This window comes from Hippocampus zosterae, chromosome 14, assembly GCF_025434085.1.
Source record: "Hippocampus zosterae strain Florida chromosome 14, ASM2543408v3, whole genome shotgun sequence".
In the NCBI taxonomy this organism is placed as follows: Eukaryota; Metazoa; Chordata; class Actinopteri; order Syngnathiformes; family Syngnathidae; genus Hippocampus; species Hippocampus zosterae.
Window position 1 is genome coordinate 1,639,408 of NC_067464.1, and position 14,106 is coordinate 1,653,513.

At 43.8% G+C, this 14,106-nt stretch overlaps 1 protein-coding gene across 1 annotated transcript; it reads right to left on the reverse strand.

The window, feature by feature from the left end:
- Positions 1-8,992: 8,992 nt before the first annotated feature.
- Positions 8,993-13,242, reverse strand: nkx2.1 (NK2 homeobox 1). Its single transcript, XM_052085586.1, has 2 exons — positions 12,694-13,242; positions 8,993-10,082 (listed from the first exon to the last, which is right to left on the reverse strand). Exons 1-2 carry the CDS (start codon positions 13,145-13,147, stop codon positions 9,331-9,333), a joined length of 1,206 nt encoding a protein of 401 aa, XP_051941546.1. The 5' UTR covers positions 13,148-13,242; the 3' UTR covers positions 8,993-9,330.
- Positions 13,243-14,106: the final 864 nt, after the last annotated feature.

Below are 14,106 nucleotides of genomic sequence, written 5' to 3' on the forward strand. Positions count from 1 at the left end.
AAGGATCACGGCGTGCAAAAAAAAAAAAAAAAGTTACGAGGGTGTGATTCACTGCAGTGCGCCGCTCCAGATCGTTTTTTTTTTTTTTTTTTTTCCAACCAATATATTTTATTTTTTCACTTCACTTGAGGATAATTTATTACAAGTGTGCAGAGCAGGTCGGCATGGGGGTGGGGATTTAGCAGAGTGGTGCTTGAGAATGCTATAGCAACCAACTGGGGGACCTTTGGTTAAAGCAACTGTGCTGCTTAGCGTTACCAAAAAAAAAAAAAAAAAGAAAAAAAAAAGGATAAATCCATCATCCATGCAGAACATGGTGGTGTAAAACAGCCTCTGCCGCGCAGATGCAATGAATTTACACAAAAGTCCTCTTTCTTTCATTTCACAATAAAATATTCCCGTCGCGGGATCTTAAAAGTCTACACACCCCTTCCAGTTGCTGTTTTTTGTGATGTTTAAAAAAAAACGAAAAATAATTTTGATTTTTTTTTTCCCATTATCTGTACTAAAAAAAAAAATCTTTTTGAGCGGGGAAGTAAACATAAATTTTCGGGGGCCCTGTAATGATCATGTTAAGGCATTTCAAAATTCAAGCTCTTTTTGCTGTGTGTCGTTTGTGTTTGTCGAATAGAAGAAAAAAAAATCGCGCATCTCCATATTTTATTGATCTTATTTCTTTTGGCAGCTGTAGAATTTGTAGTGATCTCAAATTCAAGGTTGTTCAACCCTACGGGTGTGTCTTGTTTCTGTCAGTTTAAAAAAAAACTAAGAAAAAAAAAAGCTGTTTGGCATTTCTTTCCACAACGGCAGTTTCCCCAAAATTTCTCATCAAATTGCAAATTCAAGGCCGTTCAATCCGCGTCTTGGTTGTATTTTGGGAGAACGCAAGAAATTGATGAGACATTCCAGTTCGCTCTGTCACCACTCATAAATATTTCTTGTTCTTTCTTGTTCCCCTATCTCAAGATCAGGTGTCAAACTCGAGGCCCCGGGGGCCAGATCTGGCCCGCCACATCATTGGTTGAGGGTCACGAAAGTTAAATGGAACATGTTAACTTCTGGGAGGAATAATAATTGAAAATATTGGAAGAATTTCCACGTTGAAAACCACATATGTTCACATTTGAAATCTCGGAGGGGGGGGGGGGGCTTTACGGGCTCCCCTCTAATCCAGTAATCTTCCCTCCTGACAGGACAGGTCTTCTTAGTGTTGTCTTGACAAATTACTTTTAATGAACGCGTAATTGATGGAAATAGACCGTCAAAGCAAACAAGCATTCTAATTGATTTGTGGGAGGGGTGGGGGGCGCAGAAAGCGACCCCAGCCTACCCCCGACCCGCCTCTCTCTTTGTCCGGGGAGGGGGCTCTATTGATTAGAGTCTGTGTGGATTGCCGCGCATGAGTTTGGCTTCATTAAGAGATAACGGCTTCCTGATTACTTCCATCCCCGGCTTTAATGTCGCTTAATGTCTACTTTGTTCCCGTGTCATGTCGGAGGCCAGCGGGAATAATGAGAGCGTGTGGGTGGGCCGGGTGAGGGGGGGGGGGGGGGGGGTTGGTGGTGGTGAAGGGGGATCAGTGGAAGGGGTTAGAAAAGCAAAAGCTTCAAGACGCAGCTTGCGGTCTGCCAAACGAGTGGGCACAATTTTGCTGCCCGTCAGCCCTGAGATGCTTGCATACAAACTCAATTTTGGCCTTGTTATTGATTTATTTATTCGCCGTGTGATATTGATTAAAGTTTCTCCATACCTGCAGGTTGGCGAATAAAAAAAACAATTTTTTTTTTAGTTTTTAAATCTGGAAGAAATCATCAGAGAGGGGGAGAAAAAAATCTCCTAAATTTCCACTTGGTTGCAGAGTGCCAACCAAAAACCACGTAGCTCCACATTTATTGAGTTTTTGTCACGGAAATAAGAAATCCAACCAAAATGTAGACGGTACTTGTGTTTTTGACCCCCCCCCCAAAAAAAAAACGAAGATAGTGACGAAAGGTGGCCACACATGCTTTTCATTGGACCCTGACCATAGCTAACAGGCAAGTAGTAATTTTGAATTTCACCTAAATTTTTTGGGGGGGAAAAAAATTAAAATAACCCCCACCCAAAAAAAAATAAATAAAACAGTTTTCCTTAAAAAGAATCACATCAAATTTTAAAAGACTTCCGTCTGTCGAAACGCATGCATCTACCAAATTTAGACTCCCGCCCCCCGCGCCCCCCACCACAAAACAATTCTCATCAGATTACAAATTCAAGAGCGCTTTTGTGTTCATTGAAAAGCATTTCTCACCATATTTTCTGAATGTGGTTTTACGTTTGGAGAACAGATGACAAATTCCGTTCCGAGCTTCCATCCAGCGGATGAAACCGGTTCCGGTCCGACCCTGTTTTGCCAGTTCAAAGTGAACTGCACTTCCGCCGTTGAAACTTCCTCTTTGTCAAGAGAACCCCCCCGCCCCCCCCCCCCCCATCCGCTTGTGGTCGACTTCCGTTCGCCGAGCCTGTAAATTGACCGCATTAAGAAAAGCGCGTCTCCTACTGAGCAATTGAAAACTTACACAGTGACAATTGAGCCCCCCAAAAAAGGCAGACGGCGGAGGCGTCGCGCGGCACAATTGCATGTTAGCTAATTGTTAATTGAGGCGGCTGCCAGAGGCTAATTGCGCCGCCTCAGCCATTTGCATGATGGACCAGCCACCTGCCTGCAGCCTCTGCCACCGCAAACTATATAATTAGTCAACCTTTTTTTTTTTTTTTTTTGACTGTCGCCCCCTTTGTGTCACATGAATTCCTCCTAATGACATTTTATTAAGAAAGAGGGGGGAGGAGCAGTGTGTGTGTGTGGGGGGGGGGTGCGATATCAGCGCCGACCCAACGCTAATCCGCTGCAAGCTGGAAGAGAAAATATGTTCAGTCTCAACAGGTCCTAATGTGGCAGACCCTATTTACCTCGAACCTTGGGGGGGGGGGGGGGTCCTGGCTGGGGGGTTAAATGGACGTTTGTGCCTTTCCTCAACTCGGGATGGTGACGGTGGCTCGATTATTAAGCTGTCACGTTTTGGGGGGGATCTTGATTGCGTATTGTGTGGCAACATTCAAGGCCGGCAACCTATCATTGGCTTGCCGCGTGAGCAACCTGCGGCCCGCGGGCCGCTTTCCAGCCCCCCCCCCCGACAGCACGATGACATTGAAGATAATTCAAAGGGAATCTTTTGCCGGCTTAATACGAATATTTTCATCGGGTAAAGTTCAGAATGGACTTTGGCGTTCGACTCGGCATGACTTTGATTTGTTCTTGATTTTACCGTTTGGTGCTTTCTACCGCCTTTATTAGCGATTTGTCTTACTGTTTTTTGTGCATGTTAAATCGCTCCATGTACAGCACTACTGTTGACTTGACTTGTTCCATGACATCTCGGCCGGCGGCCGGCGTTCTGGTCGTCCGTCGGCAACTCGCCACATTTTCCTTGGCTTTTACCGCCGCGGATTGACGAGGCAATTCTCTCTCTTCACATTGACCCCTTCACCGATGCCCCCCCGGCTAGGCCATTGACGGGCTCGTTCAATCTGCAGTTATCTCGGCGGGACGCTGACAGAGAAAGTGTGGCCTTAACCCGGTTAGTCATGCCTCGTTGGGCCCCAATGGACCCCCGACCGCGACTGTACACAGAGCTGGGGTGGGCCGGGAGGGGGGGGGGGACGGGGATTGCCGGCCCCTGGCACGTTTCAGCGGAACGCACACTTGCGGCATGCGGTTGGAAAACGGCCTCGTTCCAATCGTGTTTTGTCAACACGTCGAGTCAAAAGTTATTCGGGTTTCAAGGAAAAGGTTGGGATTCGTGCGGGTTTCAAGTCAAGGTTACGTTTGGAAAGGAGGGCGGAGCTTTCAAAGAAGGGGCAGGGTTTGCGTGTGCCGGCCTCGTGGGGACCAAAGTGGCCATGATGCTCCTTCCCTGGTTCCGGCCTTCCTCCCTTCCTGCCATCCTTTCATCAATCCTTCCATCCATCCTTTTCCTACATTTCACCCTCCTTCCTTTCAACCGTGGTCCTCTCCTTCCTTTCCTCTCATTTCTTGCACTTTTCCTTCCTTCCTTCCTTCCTTCCTTCCTTCCTTCCTTCCTTCCTTCCTTCCTTCCTTCCTCCAATCATCTTTCAATCCTTGATCTCCTTCCTTCCCAACTTCCTGCCTTTCATGCACCCTTGGTCCTCTCCTTCCTACATTTGTTTTCCTTGCACCCTTCCTCTGATCCATCCACCCCGCCTAACTTCCTTCCCTAATCCTTCCTTCCTTCCACTCTTCCGATCTATCATTCCTTCTGTCCTTCAATCCATCTTTCATTCATTTGTTGTTTTTTTTCTTTACTTTGCGCCTTCCTTGCTTGCTTGCATCCTTCCTATCCTCCTTACTTTCATCTATCCTTTTATCATTCCTTCCCTTGAGCCTTTCCTCCATCCTTTCCTCATTCCTTCCTTGCTGCCTTCCTTCATTGGACACCTCTTGTGTCCCCCAATTCCTCCTTTCTTCCCTGCCTTCCGTCCTTCCTCGCAGAAAATTGGTGTCCACCTCCTTTTTTTTTGGCCCAGCCTGTGTTTCTCCCAATAAAAGCTTGCACACAGCGGTCGAAGGCATTCCCGATGAAAAGCGGCCGCTATTGAGCTGAATGAGGTTGTAGGCTGATGGGATGCAAATGCGCGGCGAGCCCTCGCGGAATTTGGAGGGCACACTTGTGCATTTGGATGAGAGGGCGGCAATCTGCGCGGCTCGCTTTGACAATGAAACCAATAATGGGGACAGAACACCGTCAACACTCGCCATTGTCGGGGCCCTGCAGCCTACAGCCTCAATTCGCCAGAAATAAAAGCCAGCACCCCCCACCCCCACCCCCACCCCCATCTATCAATTTTTTTGAAACGATTGCCTATATTTTGCGTTGAAACCTTGACTCAATCGGCAAATCTCAAACCATTCGGCGTTACCAGATGTAAATAGCATGTAGCATCTGCTTAGCTAATGACTAGCGTGGGAATGACTGGCAAACCTTGGCCAGAAAGACACTTCAAAGCGTTAATGGATTTACTTTTGAGTCCATTTAGAATCAGGGTCAGACCCAGATGGATTTTCTGAGGTGGTACTCACTAGAGATGCCAAACTTTAAAAAAAAAAAAGAGGTCTGATGTCTGCAGGTCAATTTAATGGTTTCAAAATAAACACGCTGAAGCTGCATTTAGCTGTTATGCCGCATACAAGTGAAATAACGCTTTTGTCGGATTTTTTGCAAATTTTGCAGTGACGTGTAGCAAACGCGACACATTTCGAAGCTTAATGAAGACCGCGCTACGTTTGCGCTCTAAACAAAACGACGTGCATTTACCCGCTTTGTTCAAGTCAAAGGCGCAAAGGACAAAACCAAAGCGCCCTTGGCCGGCTGGCATCCTTGCGAAACCGAGACTTTTCTGCAGACGATCCTTGACGAACTCCCCTTTTGAGCTCTTTCGCGTGAGCAATTTACATTTTTGCCGGCGTTGGACAAAAGGCACCGCGTGGCTACATTATGCCAATGCTGACCCAGGAGGAGAAAACGCCTCGCGATTCCGCACCCTCTTCTTCTGCTATTGACGTCGCGGCCATGCCTGCAGCAATTTCCTTTCCTTGGAGCAAACAAAGGCATGAGCCGGACTTTAAAAAGCCAGTCGCGGCTACAATTTAGCAGGAATGACTCCACTTTTGCAATAAAACCCAGACATAATTTGGAGCAAATTCGCAAATGCTATTTGGTAAATACCAAATGCAGCACGATCACTTAAAAAGAGTCGATCATTGCAAACAAAATTTGAGGTTTTTCAAAATGTTTTGCCACAAAATGAAAAAAAAAACATTAATAATAATAATTTGAACATCCCCAGGATGATTGCCGATGCGTTTTTGGGCATACCCAGATCCAGCATCCCTTTAAAGCACAAGAATTTTGGAGGATTTGAACCAATTTGGAAAGCGGATTTGAAAAATGAACATGTTTTTCAGCTTCTATGAAAAAGTTGGTGTGTTTCAGGCGTCTGACACCAAATTTGTGGATCAGACATCACCAAGTAGTGATGACCTTTGGTCATATGTCGAATCACCATAACAACATCAACCACTCGTTGCAAAAATTCTGGAAGATTAAAATTAGGAGAAAAATTGACATTATAGCATCCTCATTTGTTCTTTTCTTTACTTGATTTTTGTGGAGTTATTTGGTTTTATGGTTTTTTTTTTTGTGTGTGTGTTTAGGTTTGGCTGTTTTGTTGATTTCTTTGTTTTGCTGTTTTTTTATGTGCTCTTGTGTTTAGTTTTGTTAGTGTTGTTTTGTTTATTTCTTTTGTTTTGCACTTCAGTACAGGGAAAATATACAAAATAATGTGAAAAATACAAATATGCTAAGGTTGTTTGAGGTAGGGCAAGATCTACATCGCTGTTGGGTTTTATGGTTGTTGTTTTCTTTCGTGATGATTTTTTTGTACTTTTTCAAAACTGTTGCATTTAGTTTTTGTTGTTGTTTTGTTTCATTTTTATGTTTTTAATTTGCCGGTGTGTTTGGTTTTGTAGTTGGGTTTTTTTTGTGGGTGTAGTTTTCTTTACTGTTGTGTTTCATTTTTGGGGGGTTGTTTGGCCTATTTTTGTGTTTTGCACTTCAGGGCCACTGTATTAGCGGGGGTGTAAAAAAAACACATTGAAAATATTAATATGACAAATGCAAATACAATGGGGGGGGGCTTGTATTACATAAGCCACAGGTGTCGAAGTCAGGCCCTGGAGGGCCGCTGTCCTTTCAATGTTATTTAAAATAACATTGAAAGCCACTCGCTAAATAACTTATTTGTTGTGGTAGAGTTTTTAACCAATCATATTTCAGATAGCTTGTGTTGCCAGGTAAATTAAACTTGCCTTGAGCTGAAACAGAGCAGGCCCCTGTGCGCCGTAAATGAACCGGCACAGTCAGCTTTCAATAGCCAATCAGATCACGAGTCTGCGTACCAGGGCCAGCGAGAAGGTCTTACGTCGACACTGGACGTGCGCGTTCGGTGATTGGATTAGCGCCTGCTAGAGGGAGCTGTTGCTGCATTTTGACCCAAAATGGCCGAAGTAGAAGGCGTTTATCTGGTTGCAGGACTACTTTCCACACAATTTTCAAGACGGACCTTCCACTGGATTTACCAATTTAAGTTTTTTTTTTTTTTTTTTTTTTTACCAAGGCAGCAAGGAAACATCAGAGCACGGCTGGCCACTTACAAGCTACGGTGCGTTTAAAAACGTTTGGGGACACTCGCGTCGATCTGCAGCTCAGTGAACAGGCACTACGTTGGTGAGTAAATGAATTTTATTTTACATTTCTTCTTGTTATTCTATTTCGTTAGTATTAATGGTCGCGAAATAAAACGACAAAGATACAAAAATGTATCAAATTAATCATGGCGCATTGTAGTCAGCTTTGTGCACTAAAATTCGTTCAATCTCAGCTGCTCAACATTTTCAGTTATTTGCTGTTGTATAGCCTATTCTCAAGATGCAAATGATCTGTTCATTTTATTTTCAAAGAATAGTTTGTTTTGTTATTGTATGGTTGGTGTCTTATGAAACTGCGACATTGCGCAATTTATTGGACAGACTCATTTATGATCACACAGCGTCATTTGGGTGGCATTTTATTGAGTATTTTTTTTTAATCCTCTTTTTTATTTTTGACAATATCTGTAAATTTAGTTTCCTGCTCTTAATTGTGAACGCATACTTGATGCTCCTGAAATTAAGTGCTGCCTGACGAGCCTATATTGTGTTCATGTATGTGACGTCACTGAAGGCCTAAAGTTGAAATGCGAGATGTGTATATGTACCTTTTTTTTTTTTTTTTTGCATATCATATCACCTGCACACGTTTGACATCACGCGCGCTTGTTCGATGAATCATTTTGAAACGATTGTATGTGTCAACACGGAATTGAAAAGCTATTTCCACCCTGAAATGAGACGACCTGCACGTAGCCGCGTTGCTTAGCAACCGCATTGTTAGGTGGCGGGAGAATGACTGACCCCCACCCCATCATGATTAGCACCGCTTTTTACGCCCCCCCCCCCAGCCTCAAACACGATGAAATGAAAATTCGAAAAAGAGAGAGCCTGATTTAAAGTAAAAAAAAAAAAAAAGAACTAGTTGGAATTGCCCCTCCTAATGATCCGTCGGCTGCACTGATTGATTGGCGATAAACGATAAGATAAGCTGCTGTTTGATGTGCGCCGACTCCCGCAGCCCAAAGTCCCGCGTGAAGACAAAGGCAACAAAAAGCCGCAGTTGGCTGTGCAAACGGGCCGGGCCGAAGAATGGACTCGCTGTTTGCTCGCCCGTGATCGAGCACGTTCGAATCCCGTGGCCGTCAACACGGAAAACAGAGCCTTGGGGCGAGAGAAAACAAACCCGAAGGACTTCAAACGAAAAAAAAAAAAAAAAAGGGAAAAGCAACAGGACGGTCAACAATCACCAATCATGAAATGGGGGGGGCGGAGGGTGACTAATAACACGAGAGATGTGGATTGTTTTGACACTTTCATTTCATTATGGTTTACGATGTTGTTCATGGGATGTTTTTTTTTTGCCACCATACAATAACGATGTGCTAAATAATCGGGAAAAAACCACAAAGGTTTTTTTTTAAATGCTTACAGACACAAACTATATTTTTTACTATGTATATAAATAACCAACATGTTTACTCATGCAAAATGTAATCATGTTTTTTTAAAATAGATTTAAATGTATGGCTTAAGGGGCAATTCAAATAAAATGCACATAAATAAACGTTTTAATTGAAATGAAGATAATATTTGTTGAAGTTTTATTTTAATTGACTACGCCATTATGTTTTCATTGTCGCGTTACTTGTATTTTTTTTTTATAAATAAAGATATCACGAGCCACTTTGTCAGCACATTCCACAAATTAGGGGTGGGGGGCGTTGCTCAGCTTTCCATAATTTATTAATAGGACTTTAGTGTGTGTGGTAAGTCAAATATCTATGATAAGTTACAAATAATACAAATACCAAACGACAATAACAAAAAAAAGAACTGTACAACAATAGAGGGGGGGGGTGTTGGCTTTTTACATGGGGGGGCGAGGGCAAAAAAAAATTAATGGATATCGATATCAGAGTAGATATAATTTACATAAATAAATCCCACGAGTTGCGGTAGAAAAAAAGCGAGTCCGAAAAATCCTTCCCATGAAAAGTTTTTGTTGTTTTTTTTTTTATGTGTTCTTGTGGCGAAATATTTCGCGTTCGTGCCACCCTTTTTGGTCACCACGTCCTGCCGTACAAGAGCGCCGAGCATTGCAGCGCACTTCCGTATTCGGCGGCTGGCGAGTTGAGGTGAGACAGTCCGCCCACTTGAGGGCAGGCGGGCGACAGCGGCGCCCCCCCGGCGCCCAACAGCTCCGGAGATTGGCCCGCGCTGCCCACCTGCTGCTGGCCGGACATGAGCATCACGTTGGCGGCTTGCTGCTGCTGCGGCGGCGGCGGCGCTGGATGCCCGTGGCCGTGCTGGTGCTGCTGCTGTTGGTGGTGGTGCTGCTGCTGCTGCTGGTGGGCCTCCGCCGTCCCTTGACACGGCTTGCCGTCCTTGACCAGAACCGGAACCGCCACCCTACGGGGCGATTGCTGCTGCTGCTGTTGCTGCTGGCAGGCGGACGCCGAGCCCGCTTCCTGCTGGTGCATGTGCTGCTGCGACACCTTGTCCTTGGCTTGCCTCTTCATCTTGTAGCGGTGGTTCTGGAACCAGATTTTGACCTGGGTGGGCGTCAGGTGGATCATGCTGGCCAGGTGCTCGCGTTCCGGGGCCGACAGGTACTTCTGCTGCTTGAAGCGGCGCTCCAGCTCGTACACTTGCGCCTGCGAGAAGAGCACGCGCCGCTTGCGGCGCGGCACCGCCGAGCCCAGTGAGCCGTGCACGGCCCCCTTGGCGTGGGCCTCGGCCAAGGAGCCCAGGCCGCCCAGCCCGCCCATGGCGCCCATGTTCATGGCCGATGACGAGCCGTGCATGAAGCGGGAGACTGCGGGGGGGGAGGGGGCACAAACACAAATATAAATATATTTTTATTCAGTGCACAAACTCCACCTCAAAAAGCAAAATTGTATGTAAAAACTATGCACCCAGTCTTCCCTTTTTTTAATAGCAATTTTTTTGGTCTTCAAAGGAAATACTTTCCCAAATCCAAGGGGAAAAAAACGTAAAGTTCCAAAAGTGCATTTGCGTGGTCAGTATATCTTCAACTGAACAGTAAAAAAATAATTTCATAAAGCAAATGAAATTATTTTTTTTTTCAAAAGTCTGTTTTAGTATCAAATATTTGCCACAATTTTATCACGTGCAACCGTGAATTACTCTTCCTTAACTCTACTTTTGGTGCCAAAACGGCAGGTGTGTATTTAATCTATAAAATATATTAAATATATATATATAAATATATAAAAAGTGCTTCAATGTTGCATTCTTGGTCCTTCGTGTACACTGGGGAGAAAACAAAATCCTTGGACTGGATTTCAATCGAAATTATACACTTGATGCGCGAGATGAACGCGTGAAAAAAAATGACATCACCGCACCACAAGTTCATCACCTGAGATGACCATGATTCAATTCAACAGGTTTTTTAAGCACACCAACAACACTTTTAGTGCCATTTTTACTGCACGTTACTGCTATTAAATGGGAAATTTACAAATAATCATCACTTGCTGCTCATTTGGCGCGCTGAAAAATTATGACAACCACGACGGAGTAGCCCAAAAAGTGGTTCCCTGAAAGCTAGAGACAGGGGCGTACATCTTGAGGTGGAGAGGGGGACTTTCACTGCCCCCCCCAAACAACATGAGTTGCAAAAACAAAGGAATAAAATAAAAATGCCAATTCACTAACGTTGGCATTTGCATACAAAAGGTGACGTCGGCAAAATATCGGTCAGCCCCGCCCACCCGTGTTCATTTTGAACTCGGATTGAAACCACTTTCATATGTAAAGGAAACGCATAAAGCACTGACTTTTATTCTAAATTTTTACTGTACTTAAGACATGTCTTATTTTCTATTTACAAATGTTCTTTCTTCATATTGCTATTCTAAAGTCTTGTTTTCTTCGTTGTAAATCCTAAACAAAGTCATTATTTGCTGCTTGTAGTTATATGATAATAATACTTTTTTTTTTATTTACATGAGAAAATACGGCCGATACTTGGAGGAGCAAGAATCTGTCACAAAATAAGTATGAAAGCACCGAGTTTTTTTCTATTTTGATATGGTAAAAAAAAAAAAATCTGAAGAAGTTTGAATGTTCAACTTTGAACAGTAAAATTATTTTTCTACTAGACTAGAAAGGGTTTTGTAGTTACAATAAAAACGTGGGTTTGTTTTCTATTTAAAAAAAAAAAGAACCGTTTTGGGGGGGGGTTTTCTTGTAACTTGCTTGAAATGTTAACTGCCAATGTCCATAAAAGGGGAGGAGTCAACTATTGTTATGAAATGATTTAATAGAATAAAACGAAAAAATGTGATGTTCTTGAATGTATGAACATGCAAATATGTTCAGTTAAAAAAATAATCGTAAAAATATCGTATTGATACTATATTATTCATAACAATACATTGTCCAGTATTTAGTTTTAAGAATGAATATTTCGACATACGTTCCAAATTTTAAATGGGAAGGTCTTATTTTCGAGTTTCCAACAGTACAATTTTGCCATTTTTTCATTTGAAAATGAAAATAAATGTTCCCTTCTTTCTTTTCAATTTTCTTGTATTAAATTATGTCAGTATTTATCAATATAAGTCTTATCATTTAAAAACTAAACGTTCAAATGTAAAACGCGTCAACATTATGAAATAGTAAAAAGTGGTGGGGGGGGGGTGTTTTGCTGTGATGGATGTCAACAATTACACACAAAAAAAGGTTTTGTTACTCTCGATATTTTTTTTTTCAATTTCAAGAGTAAAAATGTTTTTTTCACGTTCTTTGTATTATTTCGTGACAAGACGAATCAACGCACGCATATGGAGTGCAGGGAGGGGGGGGGGAGACATGTCAAAGGTACTCATGATAATTCTCTATTTTTTAAATAATAAAAATGTAGTCAACGCTTAAAATCTCGATATAAAATGTGTTAGTTTGAAAAGGGAAAAAGCATCGCATAGTCTGTTTTTTTCATATTTTAAATAAAAATTATATTTTGAATTTGAATATGGTTGTTTACGTTGTAAAACGTGCAACCTCTCTACATATAAGTTTAAAAAAGTAAGCGCTAAATGGAAAAAAAATGTTTCTTTAAATTGGAAAAACGCGAGCATTTTTTTTTCACCACGCAAAAGTTTTTTTTAAATTATACAGAAAATATCCCGAGTAATAACATTTGATGGGGATAGGGGGTGAATATGGTAAAAAAAAAATATTATTTTTTTAAATTATGTTTTGTATTTGATAGTTTTGAAGGGGGGATAGCATATTTTATTTTTACATTTTCAATCATAAAAACTATCATGATTTTCCCTGTTTTGGCAGGAGGAAATTTTTAAAAAGTGTGCCTAAATAATGTTCGTTGTTGCCGTCAAAACGTCCTTGAAAATTGTTCCCGTGTGTGTGTGAGTGTGTGTGTGTGTGCGTGTACTCACTAGTGGAGAAGCGCGGGTCCGCGGCGGGGTTGGCCGGGTACCATCCGGTGGCGGCGGCCGCCCTGACGCCGTCCTGGTAGGGCGCCAGCTCGCCGGCCACGTTGCCGTTGCAGTAGCCGCCCACCGCGCTGACCGCGGCGGCGCTCATGTGGTACGACGCCGCTGCCGCCGCGCCCCCAACGCCCCCGCCGCCACCACCGCCGGAGTTGGGTCCCATGTGGTGGTGGTGATGCTGCTGATGGTGGTGGTGATGGTGGTGGTGTTGCTGCTGCATGGCCGAGTGGGAGCCCTGAAGCTGCCGGTAGCCCCCCAAGTTGCTGGCCGCCGCCGCTCCGCCTCCTCCGCCGGCGGCGGCGGCGGCGGCGGCGGCGGCCGCTTTCTTGTAGCTCTCCTCCAGCGGACTCAGGATGTCGGACACGGAAAAGGGGGTCGTATGCTTGGGGCTCATCGACATTATTTGTCCTGGGCTGGGTTGTCTCCTCTTCCTCTTGTTCTTTTTTTTAATTTTTTTTAAATAATAATAATAATAAATGTCCCTCTTCTCGTAGTTGTGGCAAGTGCTCCTGGTCGTTGCTAATTGGCTGGCGCGGGAGCTGTCCGTGGCTGGCTCCGGAGGTCCACGGAGCACGCGTTTAAGGCGGAGGAAGGTGAGGGGGTGGAGGGGGCGGGGTCTGTGGTGACGTCAGCGCGCACTTGATTAACTGCACTGACTGCTGAGGGCCTCTTGATGAGCGTCGCGAGAGCGGCCAGTGGGCTGTCTGGCGTCGACGTCTTCGTACTTCGTCTTCGGGAAGACTTGAGAGGAGAACAACACACTCGGTCCTCATAGTCGCTTTGTTTTGAATAACTCCCACCCCCCAGCCCCCCCATGAGTGTTCGTGCCCTCGCAGGCCCGCCGTGTTTGTTTGTTATGGACACGTGCGCATGTGACTGTGAGTCCGGCGATGAAATTGGGAAATCAAGTGGACAGTTGCCCCCGCCTGCCCTCTCACACACACACACACACGCACATACAAAATGGAGTGGTGAATGTGCTCCATTTGATTTCCAAATAAAATCATCTGCATCCAGATCCATTCTTGAAGACGGCTATGCCTCCACTTCAAAATGTGTGTCTGCCTCCAGATGATTTTGTTAAGTGTGGAAACACTTAACAAAATAAAATGCGGTAAGATTCAACTGATCCATTTTTTTTCAGTGTACTCTCCAAATCCATTTTCAAAAAATTTGAAAAACAATGTACTGTCATCCTGGAATATATTTTTTTTATGTTCAATAAACGCACCGTGCTCCCATTTATTTTCACCATATGAAATACATTTTTTCAACATATTATCTCTTCAGCATAACTTTAATTTGAAAATGCAATGCATATTTTGCAATATCGTTCTTTTATGACGTGTAGCAATCGAC

Coding starts and splice junctions, on each gene's coding strand:
- nkx2.1 (XM_052085586.1), bottom strand. CDS start 13,147: ATGTCGATGAGCCCCAAGCATACGACCCCCTTTTCCGTGTCCGACATC. Junction 10,083..12,693: donor GGACCCGCGCTTCTCCACTA/GTGAGTACACGC, acceptor CCCCCCCCGCAG/TCTCCCGCTTCATGCACGGC.